Source organism: Rhineura floridana, chromosome 7 (genome assembly GCF_030035675.1).
Source record: "Rhineura floridana isolate rRhiFlo1 chromosome 7, rRhiFlo1.hap2, whole genome shotgun sequence".
Taxonomy (NCBI): Eukaryota; Metazoa; Chordata; class Lepidosauria; order Squamata; family Rhineuridae; genus Rhineura; species Rhineura floridana.
In genome coordinates this window covers 36,895,858-36,909,468 of record NC_084486.1, presented here as the reverse complement: position 1 = coordinate 36,909,468, position 13,611 = coordinate 36,895,858, and the positions used below count along the sequence as shown (strand labels likewise).

Below are 13,611 nucleotides of genomic sequence, written 5' to 3'. Positions count from 1 at the left end.
CCTAAAATAATACTGACTTTTCACAATGGCACCTAAATAACTTTGCACCACCACAATAAGATATGTGCAGTTTTTAAAAAAAAAAAAAAAGAGTGAGCCTTGAGATAGGATTTAAGTGGCCAGGTTTAGCTTCTGCACAGAAGAAAATTGTAGAAGAAACTGGCCAGCTGACAATGAATGGGTATGTGCACAGGTGCAATTCCACAAATAAAACAAAGAGGCTCAGATCATGAAGGAGGACAGGACATCCAAGAAACATGGCAGCTCAGTGTTTCTGTCCAGATGAGATGCAGGACGATGTGTCTCTGTTTTAATTATAATGGCAGATAGGATTGGCAGGTCACAATTTGTGCAGGAGTAACAGAAGTGCAATAGAGCAGATCATACCAAATGCTGCATGGCTATGGGTAGATAGCCATGTTCAGCGGCCACAGTTCAGAGTATGCCACTGAATGACAGTTGTTGGGAGAGCAACCACAGAGACATCTATCACCACCATGCACTCTTATGAGCTTGCTGGAGGCATCTGATTGGTCTCTGTGGGAAACAGAATGCTAAATGGGCCCTTGGTCTACTCTTATGTACATTAGTGCAATAACCCAGACCATGTTGTTGGTTTAACATTTCATAGACTCTGGACTTATATTGTGGGCAAATGCATCTGTGCAGATGTTGGAGAGGTGTATGTGGCGCAACCGTGAGCCTTCTGAAGTACAGTTTACATGGTTTCATCCTGCACATAGCTTCTGTATGAATTGTTCCATTATGCTTATGTTTTCACCATCTCCTTTCCCCATGGTTTCCAGGGGTGCTAAACTGCCCTTTGTTTTCTTTTATTACCATCATCATTGTCACCATTCTCATTTTTCAACCTTTGTTTTTTAACTTTGCTTTTCCCTGACAGATAAAAGATTTGTAAGCGAGCCCAAAAGTCACCGTAAGTCTCCATTTCATAGCCATTTTCTTTCACTGTTACACATTCAATTTTTTTGTTTGTTTGGATTTTGTCAGTTAAGCTAGTTGTGGAGAACAGTCATCTCTAGGAACATCTCTGTGCAACTCTGGAAGCCTCAAGGGAGCTGAAGATTTTAGACCTGATGGACCTACAAAGCAAATGGGCTTTACTGTACAAAATAGTCAAAACAGTTTTATTTCGGATTCAGTGTGTTAAGATACAATAGTGGTTTTAAATTCAATGCTTGTTTAAGTAATAAGGTTCGTAGTCACTGGAAGGAGGAGGATTGCATGCCTGTCTCTCCCAGTAGCATCCCTCCCTGAACATCCAGCTTTCTTTTTTAAAAAAAAATAAAACTCTAGCTTTACAGTGATATAGTGGAAAATGTGCTGGCAGTGTTCCACCCAGTTGCTCCCAATAAGAAGTAAAGCTGCTCCCAGTATTATTGCCAGTGCTGGCAAAGGCACTGGGATGGCTGACAACCACATGGCACTTAGGCCACACCTAGGCAGTTTTCTGTTTACTTATTATAATAGCTCTCCCAGTATACCTGAGGAAACCACCTACAAGCACAACATTTCTAGTCATTGGAATGAATAATAACAATAGCAGTTCAGATATTTCATTATTATTTATTGATTAGATTTATATCCTGCCCTTCCTCCCAGTAGGAGCCCAGGGTGGCCCAGTTCTTTAAATAAACTCCAAAATTATATTCCAGCCGCATGTTATTCATATGACTAAACTCAGTGGGAAGTTTCAGTGGGAACTAAAGCTCGAGTTCATCCATTCATATATGAGAGAAAGAAAGAGAGAAATGTTTTGCTTTTGTTTTTCACTCAAAACCAGCATTGTTTCCCCCTCCCTAGTTTCTTTCTCTCACCCTCAAATAACTTGCAATCCATTGACATTTATCTATAGCTGTAGCATTATTATTATCATTATTATTATTTTGCTAAAGCAGGGGCTGTTCTCGTTACACACCCATCCTCTTTTCTTGTGACTGTGTGCCATCAACTGCTGCACTGGATGGTAATAACATGTGATAACATCTATGAACATGCAGCATAAAAGGCATTGCTGGTTCTGCACAAGAAACACCCAATGTGGAATATTTATTAGTTTAACCAATGATAACTTATCTTCTATAATGCAGATTAAAAAGCAAATAAAAGGATGACAAAGATAGCAGAGGAATTGTCACTCTTCTAACTCTGCCATTCGCAGCCACCCAAAATTCTCTTGCTATTTTAAAGGACTGTTCACAGTCTCCCTTACTGTTCCTTATGTCTGGAACGTCCTCCCAAAACACTTACAGGGTGCAGCTGTCCACACACACACACACTTCAAATCCTGCTTCAAAACTGCATGTTCATGCAAAGCCTGTGAATCTTAACTCCTTAGCCTTCATCCCTTGGTCTGTGGAATCCTTCCTTGCCCTTGCCTCTCACCTCTCTTTTGCTTTGTTTTCTCTGTCAAACTTGAGAGTGGAAGCTCCCTGGGGCAAGGACCTGTCGTTTTTGCTCATACTGCAAAATGTCATGCATATTGATGGTGATATGTTACGAAATGACATTAGCAGTGAAGCCAACACTCCAAGCTGTAAACTGTTTAGTAGTATTCCTTGCTATGTATTCACCTTGTAATCAGATGGAGGGAAATTACTTCCATAGCAGCTAATGATGGAAGCCAGACATGGCTGTTCCTCCAGCTATTTTAGTAATCCTCCCTTTCCTATAGATTAGAAAGTGGGCCTGTTTGGATACTTTTGAGCAGGTGTGGGGAACATTTGGCCCACCAGATGATGCTGAACTACAGGTCCCATCATCTGTGGCTATTGGTCATGCCGGCTAAGGCTGATGGGAATTGTAGTTCAGCAACATCTGGAGGGCCAAATGTTCCCCACACTTGCTTTAGAGCCTGTAAATTGCCTGAAATTTCTCCTTTACTCCTATTTCTAGAAAGAAATTCCCAGAGGACCACACACAATGTTAAATATAGTCCACACATAATTACTATACCTCCTTGGTTCTCCTCCATATATTTCCCTTTGGAAAGAAGGAACCTGTGACAACAGGACACAGCAATGAAAGAAACCTAGAAAATCAGGAAACAGTAAAAGTGAAAAACAGGAAGGGGAGAAGATCATTGTAAATGCCAGTCTTTTGTTTTATCTGGAGTAATTCTTTTGGAGATAGTGATAAGATGAGACTTCTCTCTAACATCTTGAAGATGGGGAAAAAACTGCCCCAGAGATGCTTCTGTTTGAACAGATTGATCTGCAGAGCTTTAGAGAGGGTGAATCGAACGCCTACAGTTTTTGATATAAATAAACTTTATGGAGCAAGGAGATTTTAAAAATGAAATTCAGCATAGCGGGGGGGGGGGAGGACTAGGCAGCAATTTACCAGCCCAGCCACTCAGGGTTGATGGTGCCTTGTTTCTTATTTAGAGTGAGCTAGGAGCTGTTTGCTACCAAAATAAACCTACAGGAGAGTTTGATGCAATTCATGAACTATTGATCATCTCTGTGCATTCCATCTCTTAAAGCACCAATGCCTTTTCTTACATTTTTAAAAGTTCAAGGTAGATGACTTTTATTACAGTCCTCTTCCTGCGCCCCAAGAGAGACCAAGGAGTCACAGCATGCCTACATATAAATAGATCTAGAGGCAGTGTTAATTAGTGTTCTGCAACAGTTCCGGCACATGCTTCTCCAAGGTTATCTGTCCAAGTAATTTAAAGCATAGGTAGAGGGACATAAAGAATATTGCATTAGGATTTGCTGATCTTGAAACAGCAACCTTGTGGTTGGTGATCATTTCCCTTGCCACTGAGCCACAGCTCAGTGGAAGTTTCTGTAACCTTCTGTTGCACTCCACCACGGCTCCTTTTCAATTTAGTTGCTCCTGGATCTGAATACTATACGTCTCTCCCACTCGCACCTGAATAACAGATAATAACTTTGTGAGCTCATGGCTCTCATCTCCTGCCATTCCCTCTGTGCTGTTAACCTTTCTTTCCTTCTTGCTCCTGCTTGGGTCATTTCTTCTTTCCAAGCCACTGTAACCTTTATCTGGAGGGAGCCTAAGTTTGCCACCACTTCTTGCCCTTCTTTCCCAGCTTTATATACTGCAACAAAGCGATGCGAAGAAAACCAAAGACTGAATTGCAAAGATTGGTAGGGACTTACTATGAAATTGTAACTTTCACCTCAGTGTCTAAAAAACCCCACACCAAACACTTTTCTCTTTTGGGATATGAGGTATTTTGGATGTTCTTGTGAAGTAAAGCTCCCATCTTGATCTCTATATCCTAAAAGAGGAAGGCATTTGGGGAGTGGGTTCAGCACAGCTGTGCAGCTTGCTATATAGTATGGCAATAGGTAACACACAGCTGACAGATAACACTCATGAGTTGTAGTCGCATAGGGGTGACTGTGTGGGAACTAGATGAAATGCTTCAAAGTTGGGGCTTGCTGGTCCCACCTAAAGGAAGGCCAGAGAGTTCCAGGCATTAAGGCAAGCTTTGCCTTTTGCTTATAAGTTCTGTTCAACTGGCCTTTTTGTTACTTTCCTTGTAGCCTTTCCAAAAATCCTGAGAGAAGAATCAAAGAATGAGTGGTGAAAATGTGGTTGGATGTACAACATTTAGGTTTAGAATTCTGAGTTGAGGAGTCATGCATTTGTACATCACCACAATAGCTTTACTGAAGCACAGCCTATTTGTTTTTTAAATAAATAAGCCGAAAGTGGCCATTCTTTTTTAATTTCCATTTTAATCTCTCTCTCTCTCTCTCTCTCTCTCTCTCTCTCTAGTACTGGAGGCTACTGGTGATGTAGCCCTGTATGCTGGCCTGGTGGTCGCCATCTTTGTTTTCATTGTTATCCTGATGGCTGTTGGGGTAGTTGTGTATAGGCGCAGCTGCCGGGACTTTGATACTGATATAACAGACTCTTCAGCTGCTCTGACGGGAGGCTTCCACCCTGTCAATTTCAAGACATCCAGACATGGTAAGACCCTAGTCTGCTTATTTATAAAGTTTATTTATTTATAAAGTTTGCATCATATTGTTTTTGTGCATCCATTTCCGTGCCTTTTTTAACCTCCCAAGGCAGGAGGAGAGAGCAAATACAACCAAACATTTGAACTGAAAGCCACTTTAGCCCATTGAGGAGAGAGCTGGACTTGATCCAGGGCAATCTGGGTTCAAATCCATGCTAATCTTGGTCTCACTGAATGCCCTCAGCCAGTGCCCTCTCTCTTTCTCTCAGTCTCAGCTTTTTCCAACAATAAAACAGCACAGAAATTGTGAAACAAACTGTATCAGTTTAACAAAAATAATAAAACAAAGTGGCTCAAATTCAGAGGAAAGGCTACATCCCTTGGCTGCAGACATTTGCTAAAATCTGTGCCGTGTTCCACACTTTATCCAAGATGAGCTGGTAGAACCCTAAGTACTTCAGATTGCAATGAAGGGTCATTCTTTTGAATAAAATCTCCCTGCATGTTTTTTGGTGTGTGCTAAAGACATTTTTATTCCGAAGCCTTTGAGGAGTAGCAATGCTGCCTTTGATTGATTTATGGGTCTTCCAGATTTATGCATTTTTATCTTTCTCAGTTTAATATTTTGTTCTGTTTCTAATATGTTGTACACTACTTTTTTATAAACAGTTTTTTACTGGATTTTCTAGAAAAAGAAACAAACACAAATACGGTCGAACAGTACATCATCATCATCATAAATCAAATAATGTGTTCTGTGCAAACATATAAGGAGGGGGAGGGAAGAGGGGGGAGCAGGGGGGAGATGGCTGATGGGCCAGACGAATCCAGAGTCAAACATTCTGTTTGAAGGAGTCCATATAACAGTGAACTTCCCGTCTTTCTTGGGTTTACGGATGGTCACCTTCTCATATGCTACCAGTTCAGTCATGTCCTTTGTGTGTAGGGGGATAGACTTCTCTTTCCAGTACTGAAATGTTAGACGTTCAGCCACCATGAATGCCCTTAGAAGCCAGTTAAATTGTCCCTCTGTCAAATTCCAAAGCACCAGCATATAATTCAATAGAACAGTAGCATCTGTGAATCTCAGAGATGTATCCCAAACCATATTTATGTGGCTGATGACTTCTGACAGGACTTTATGACAGGAGCAAATCCTGTCACAGAGTGCTGCATGTGGAGCATTACGACACCAGCACCTATCAGTGCTAGGTTATTTTTTCTTAAAAAGTCATTGTGGAATCTAACAAATGTGGTACACAACTTTGAAAACACTTTGAAACTTTCTGTATTAGCAGCCTAGAAATTATCGCAAATAAAAATATGACACCCAGCTCGTATTCTGAAGTGGAAGAGTCCAGAATTCTGCTCTCTCTGTAGACTTGTGCATATGTTCTACTCACAATTAAGTAGAACACATGAATGGGGAGAGCAGGGAGGGGTGCACTGGCTCTGCCCCCTTTTGCCATCCCTGAAGACTACCTGTGGGATGTAGAACCCTCATTTTCCAGGGTTCTCCATCGTTTAGTGAGCCTACATAAGTAGAGCAGTCTCCCTGCTGCAGATGGCTACCCTCCAGCTCATAGAGGTTGATGGGAGCAGAGCTAGTGCATTTGTCCCTCACTCTCCTTATGCACTCTACTTACACAAGCGAGTACAGCACCTGAATGGGGATTGTACTTTTTGTTTTTCTCTGTGTTGGCCTTCTGTCAGAGAGTTCCTGTTCCATAAAGATACTTCTGGTGGTAAAAGGCCCATGGATTAATAACTTCTTGAGATAACATTTTTCATTTGTGTTAATTTATCTTTTTAAAAATAGTTTTAGTGAAATTTTCCAAAAAGAAGTAACCAAAAACAGAATCAGCACTATCAAGACACAAAATCAGCAGAATTGTTCACCCAGTGAAGATGTTTACTGTTGATACAACAAATGAGTAGCTTTGTTTAGAATCTCCTCAGATAGGCGAAAATAGAGAAAATGCTCCAGGCTGCAATCCTGTACCCCCTTACCTGGGAGTAAACCACACTGAACTCAGTGGGACATACTTCTGAGTAGACATGCCTAGGATTGTGCTGTCAGTTCCTACTGTATGACAGCTAGTGTGTTGGAAAGGAGAAATTTTAGCATGTTTCATGAAAGGCCAAAGTTGCTGTTGTATGCTTGCCCTATGAAGTACATAAAGTTCACTGACACGTGTATTATATCAGCACCCTGCTCACACAATTAGCACAAGTTATGCAGAAGAGCTAATAATTAAACAAAAAAAAATATATTTTTAGTTCTGATTCTCTGTGCAGAAACTTTTGTGTCAAATCATTGTAAAAGGCTGACAGTTGTAGTTCCGAGAGCACACACTCTGAATTGTATCCAGCTTTGTCCCTCCACTGATGAGAAGCTCTTCAGTCCAGCAGAGGCTTTGGTGATCCAAAAGCATGTCTGTTAGGAGGGTGAAATTTGCAATTTCTCCCTTTCTCCTGCACTCATGTGCACCATGCTGTTCCAAAGACCCCCCCAACCCTGTTGTTCAGATTTTGGGGTTGCACCTTTTCCATCAGCAGAAGCCTCTGGTAGATCAAAGAGCCTTCTGTCAGTGGACGGACATTATCAGCAGGCCCTCCCTTAGCATATGCGGGGCCCGGGGCAAAAGCATAGTTAGGGGACCCCCACATTTGCTCCGGGTCACCGTCTTGGTCTTGGCTGAGTCACCATAGGTGCGCAGGCACCAGTCCTGGAACTGCCGGCCCAGCTCGCTGTCCCCAGGGCGGCTACCACTCACTGACCGCAGCAGGAGCGGCGGTGGCGGCTTCGGCATGGCGGGCGGGCAGGCAGGCGAGCGAGCCCGTCCTGGGTGGAGAGAAAGAGAGCGAGTGAGCTCTGCACCCTGCCTGGCGTGGCAAAGGCGAGCAGGGAGGGAGGGAGGAGCCGGCTGGTGAGCAGATTGCCAAGTGCAGCCCCCACCAAAGCGTGGGGCCCGGGGCAACTGCCCCGCTTCCCGGTGCCTAGGGGCGGCTCTGATTATCGGATATAATCCTCTGTTTTTAGACTACATTTCCCTTTATGGAAAATACATACAATACATTTGTTGTCCTCTCTTTTGCAGACACTCCCCAGCTGCTGCACCCTTCAGTGCAGCCCGACCTAACAGCCAACGCAGGCGTGTACCGTGGCCCTATGTATGCCTTGCAAGATTCCTCTGACAAGATCCCTATGACCAACTCTCCATTGCTTGACCCGCTCCCTAACCTCAAGATCAAGGTGTACAATTCCTCCACAGCATCATCCTTACCCGGGATGCATGAGGGGGCAGACCTGTTAGGAGTCATGCCCTCGGGCACCTTCCCAGGGGAGAACCTCAGGGACAATCACTTCATGAACCTAAGGAACAAGACCATGGGCTCCCAGCAACTCTTGACCCTGCCTCGTGAGCCTGGGAACAGTGCTACTGGGACATTCGGCTGCCTGGGAGGAAGGCTCACTGTCCCTGGCACAGGTAAATGTCAGCGTGAAGGGAACCTTCTACTGTCCTGACTACATCCAGCAGACCATAGGGCAAGAGCTTTGGGGGAGTTTGACCAAGTCAGCATAGTGGGTCAAGCTGGAGTTGCAGAACCTCGGACAGCACTGGGCAGACATCTTGCTCCAGTGAGGTCTCCTTAATTGTGACAATCTCTTGCAGGCTGCTCCCCTTCACTGGTGCGAGGAGAGCCTTAAAGGTACATTCCTCTGTCCTAGAGCCTAGCACTCTGATACTCTCCATTTACTCTTGCCAAGCACTTTTGAAAGGAGTGCAGCTCATATTCGCTAAAGCTGGTAAAAAACATAGCCATCACCTGGGAATCCAGATGTAGGCCCAGATCCATCAGTATCTACAAAACTGTGAATCTGCTCCTCTTGGGGTAATGCAGTTCCTCCCTCAGCAGTCCATGTACCATGACCATCTCCATCTTGCCTATATTGAGTTTCAGTTTATTTCCTCTCATTCAGCCTATTGCTGATCTCAGACACTCATTCAAGGATGATGCTTCTTGTTCACTTAGATGTTTTTCCAGGGTCAATTGCTGAGAAATTTAAATTATTTTAAATTATTGCAAGGGAAAAATCCCCTCCTGTGGGATGACTTGACTCTCTCTGTTCCACAGATTTTCCTGCAGAGAGAGTGAGAAAGTAAAACATAACACACACTGCTAGAAGCAGCCTCTTGGTTTATCTCTCGTACTAAATGAAACCAGAGTGGGTGATAGGGGCACCTTCCCCAGACACAGTCTGGACAGATGTACATCATGGGCATCAAAAGTCATATAATATATTGACGGATACTAAGACAGTGCTAAGAGATGTCATGTTTTCTTCTCTGTTTGGAATAGTTAGGCATCTCTTTCAAGTTAAAGGGCAAAAAGCCAGATTATGAGCTTGCTTTGAGACTTAGCAGCTGGCCACACCATGGGTCCACTGCAGCTTCTTGTGGGCTCAGCACCTGTGGCCTAATGTAATAAGGCACATTCAGCTACTGAATACTGATTCCGGGGGAAGAATCGGAGAGATGGGAAGATGTAGTATTCTGTTGAGGGTTTTATCTGTTTGTAATATTGAAGGATCAGTGCTCTAAAAACTGTTTATTCATTCGTTCCCTCCCTCCTTCTTTTTAGGGGTGAGTCTGTTGGTGCCACATGGGGCAATTCCTCAGGGGAAGTTCTATGAAATGTATCTGATGATCAACAAAGCAGAAAACATGCTGTAAGTCAAGCAGATAACATGCCGTGTTCTTCTGGGCTGTGCCCAGCCTTCCCTATCCGCCTTGTGGCCCCTGTCTGTGGGCCCCAAGGAGGGCCAATCCACCTTGTCCTGAAGATGGGACCACCCACCCCACCCTGCATCCATCCCCAAAGTTATTCAGGGGCGGGGCGAAGGGGTTTTTAACAATTAAAATATGGCTGGGGGGAGGAAGAAGACGCTGTGTCGCCTTCTCCCCGCCCCGACTGAGAGCAGGCAGTTGCAACCAGCACAGGATGGGACCATTGTGCTTGCCGGCTGGTAAGCAGGACAGTTCCATCTGAACGTTGCCGGTCGCTGCTGCTCCACAAGCAGCTTCTGTTCGTGCAGGGAAGCCATCCATGAATGAGTGGCGACCAACACGCAGGGTGAATTTCCCACGTATAAGCTGATCAGCAAGAGGATTCCCTACTGTGGGGTGCATGCAGGGAAGCCGCTTGCAAAGAGGATTTGGTGTGTGAGGCTTGGGGAGGTCTCGCAGGCAGGAGGAGGGATTTGGTGGAAAAGGCAGGCACCTACTTCTCCCACAAAGAAGCCCCTTTCCTGCCTGACCTTCTCCTTCCGGCCCATGCCTGCCTGTTCTTCCTGCCCTCCCCCCTCCCCCAATAGCCCCAGATCACTGTGGGCCACCATACCCGACCTGTAGTGATACAGGGCTATCTTAGCCTGATTTAGCCAAGGCTCAAATGCCTCTGAAGAGGCCCGCTTGATCTTGGGCCTCGGCTGAATATGGAGCGCAGCCCTAGTGCTTTTCATTCTGTCCTGCATTACAGTGGCCAGTATCCAGGAGAGCTACTTCAGGCACAATCATAGGTTTGGGCCTGCCCAGTGTAATCCCTCCCGCAGCCCAAGCATGGCATATCACAATTGCTTTTGAAATCCCTGTCAATTTCAATACTGTGTTTTGTTCAAGAAACACAAGCTCACAGAGCTGGATCCAAATAAAGTTAGTTGCATTGAGCTCCAGTTGAAATCAGCGTGTTATGTTAGTCATGGCTAACTTGAAGTCCCATTGATTTCAAAGACAGTGAAATACAACTAACTTCAGCTGAATTCAATAGGACTTACTTCTGAGTAGACATGGTTAGGATTGTGCTGTAAGTCAGGATTGAACCCAAAGCCGCTTTGGGCATACAACTAGTTGCATGGGTCTTTGGATCTCTGCCTGCACACACCTTGGCATTACTACCTCTTCTTTACTCCTATCAGTGCAGCAGTCCTGGATACAGCTAAGTTGCTTAAAACCCTGCTGAAGTCAAAGAGAAGGGAGATTGTGGCAGATGGATAATTCTGACTGACTGAAAAATTCAGTCAATCTTTATTTAGGCTGTTTTCAGGGCTTTATTTCCATTCAGGGGTTTATTTAGCAAAGCTTGCTCTTGTCGGGTTAGATTCAAAACCAGGTACAATTGTTCAAGTCCTCCCTACACCCCCTTTAGCTAACAATTATCGAAGTTTAAACTTAGGGTCAGTCCAGGCCTTTAAGAAATGATGCCTACCCCCATCCCTAGGGGCAAAGAAGGCATGAGGAATTGTCTATGGAAACTGGACTTGCCTGCAGGCACTTGCGGGGGGGGGGGGCAGAGATACAGGAGAGGCACTAACCCTCTCCACCACTGTATGCCACCTCAGTATGGCCCTCAGTGAAAGCTAGGGTGGTATCCAGTGCTAGTCCTACTCAGTGTAGACCCATTGAGGTTAATAAGGGGCTGCCTTTGAAGACTGTTCGGAAACTGAAGCTTGTGCAAAATGCAGCGGCCAGATTGGTAACAGGGACCAGACAGTCCGAACATATAAAACCAATTCTGGCCCGCTGGCATTGGCTGCCTGTATGTTTCCGAGCTCGATTCAAGGTGCTGGTTTTGACCTATAAGGCCTTACACGACTTGGGACCACAATACCTGATGGAACACCTCTCTCGATATGAACCCACCCGTACACTATGTTCAAGATCAAAAACCCCCCTCCGGGTGCCTACTCCGAGGGAAGCTGGGAGTCTGGCAACAAGGGAGAGGGCCTTCTCAGTGGTGGCCTCCAAATCATGGAATGGTGTTTGTGACGAAGTGTGCCTGGCGCCAATACTGTTATCTTTTCAGCACCAGGTCAAAACTTTCCTCTTCTCCCAGGCATTTTAGCATGTGTTCTAAATATTTTAAATTTTTAAATTGTGTTTTAAATTGTTTTTAAAAGGTGTGTTTTTAAATTTGAATATTTGTTTTAATGTTTTTAGTTACTGTAAACCACCCAGAGAGCTTCAGCTATGGGGCGGTATATAAGTACAATAAATAAATAAATAATAGACATGACTAACTTGGGTTCATTCATTGACTCATTGAGTCTACTCTGAATAGGACTGAGTTGAATACAACCCCTAGTTTGTGACCAAGAGTAGGGGGAGTTCTGTTTTCTCCAAGGCCCAGATAATGGGCATCATGTTCCAGTTCTTTGCCTTCTTCCAGTCTTTGTGTCACCAGAGACAACTTTCTTGTATTTGCCCTCTCTAGCTTGCCTTCAGAAGGCACACAGACAGTGCTGAGCCCTATGGTGACCTGCGGACCCACCGGGCTGCTCTTATGCCGCCCCGTCATCCTAACTGTCCCACATTGCGCAGACGTCAGTTCCCCAGACTGGATGTTGCAACTGAAAACCCAGTCCCATCAAGGAAACTGGGAGGTAAGATGAATTAGATGGAGGAGCAGGGTTGTAACAGTATGGGAATGAAATCTCATCAGAGGCTGTCGTTTCACTGGTGAAGACATGTATGTTGCTCAGCATGCAATCTGTGGGTCAGGTCAGTTATTTAAAATTGTATGATTATCAATTATAAAGCATTTAAAGGTAAATAGATGTTTCTAATTTTTTCTTGTTTCTTGATAATAATCTCTTATCAAGCTGCGAACCCTCATTGCTCACAATCATGAACTGTCCCCTCAAAAGTATATGGGAAAGAACCCCTTTTCAAAGGCATATGAGTAGTATCATGAGACCTAGAAAGTTTGTCTTCTTATACCAATATTTTTCTTAGGCAGAACTGGGAGGAACTGGGAAGTGGGGGGCAGGTGACTGGGGTGAGCAGCGACGTGCCGGTGGAGCGTGAGTGAGGCAGCAGGGGGGCAAATGAGCGAGGTGGTGGGGGTAATGCTGTGGGGCCATGATGGATGGCAGGTGAGGGACTGAGGTGGCAGCAGCCAGGTGAGCCACAGTGGAACAGTCAGGACAGGCCGGGGCAGCTGTACTTTTGCAGCTTGCCACAGCTCCTCTGCCTCACAGGAGAAGGTCTAAAGGGGGGATGAGGAGGCTTGGTGACCTGTGGGGGGGGAACAGGGAAGCTTGGCCAAGTCTAAAGGGAGGGAGAGTTTGGCAGGTTAGGTGTTGGGGTTGGTGCACAAAGCGCACAGGGGTGGAAGCCCCCAGGATATGTATATGTATGAACGTAATTGTGATTAACAAAACAGGTTTTTATTATATTAACAAAACTTTTCAGCTTCCGCCTTCATCAACTGCTAACATACAAATGCTCACAATAGAATTACTCCAATTGTATATTTAAATGGTTTTATTATTGCACATATTTTAATTGTATTTTAATGTAGATTTTTTGTTTGCTTGTAATTATATGTATTTTTATATTTGGAAGCCACCTTGAGTTCCAGTGCTTGGAAAAAGAGCAGGATAAAAATAACGGTGATGATGATGATGATAAAAATGCTGTTACCAAGGTGGCAGTTATAGAGCTTTGAGGATGGAATTATTTTTATTAATACAATAAAACCCTCTGTTTTGTTAATCACAATTACGTTCATATATATTTTTAGGTGATTAACAGAATCCTTATAGGGATCCAGAGCAAGCTTGAGTGAAGTTTTGTTTGTTGCTTTCA

The 13,611-nt window shown here is 44.3% G+C and overlaps 1 protein-coding gene across 2 annotated transcripts in view; it reads left to right on the top strand.

Annotated features, from left to right (window-relative positions):
• The window catches only part of UNC5B (unc-5 netrin receptor B), a 208,579-nt gene that overhangs the window by 171,275 nt on the left and 23,693 nt on the right, over positions 1 to 13,611 (top strand). The window contains exons 9-13 of one of the 2 annotated variants that reach the window (XM_061635253.1): positions 905 to 937; positions 4,774 to 4,968; positions 8,062 to 8,451; positions 9,608 to 9,695; positions 12,236 to 12,404. In XM_061635253.1, the coding sequence (XP_061491237.1) occupies positions 905 to 937; positions 4,774 to 4,968; positions 8,062 to 8,451; positions 9,608 to 9,695; positions 12,236 to 12,404 (875 nt within the window). The remainder of the gene's footprint in view (positions 1 to 904; positions 938 to 4,773; positions 4,969 to 8,061; positions 8,452 to 9,607; positions 9,696 to 12,235; positions 12,405 to 13,611) is intronic. The other variant, XM_061635254.1, reaches the window with a different exon arrangement.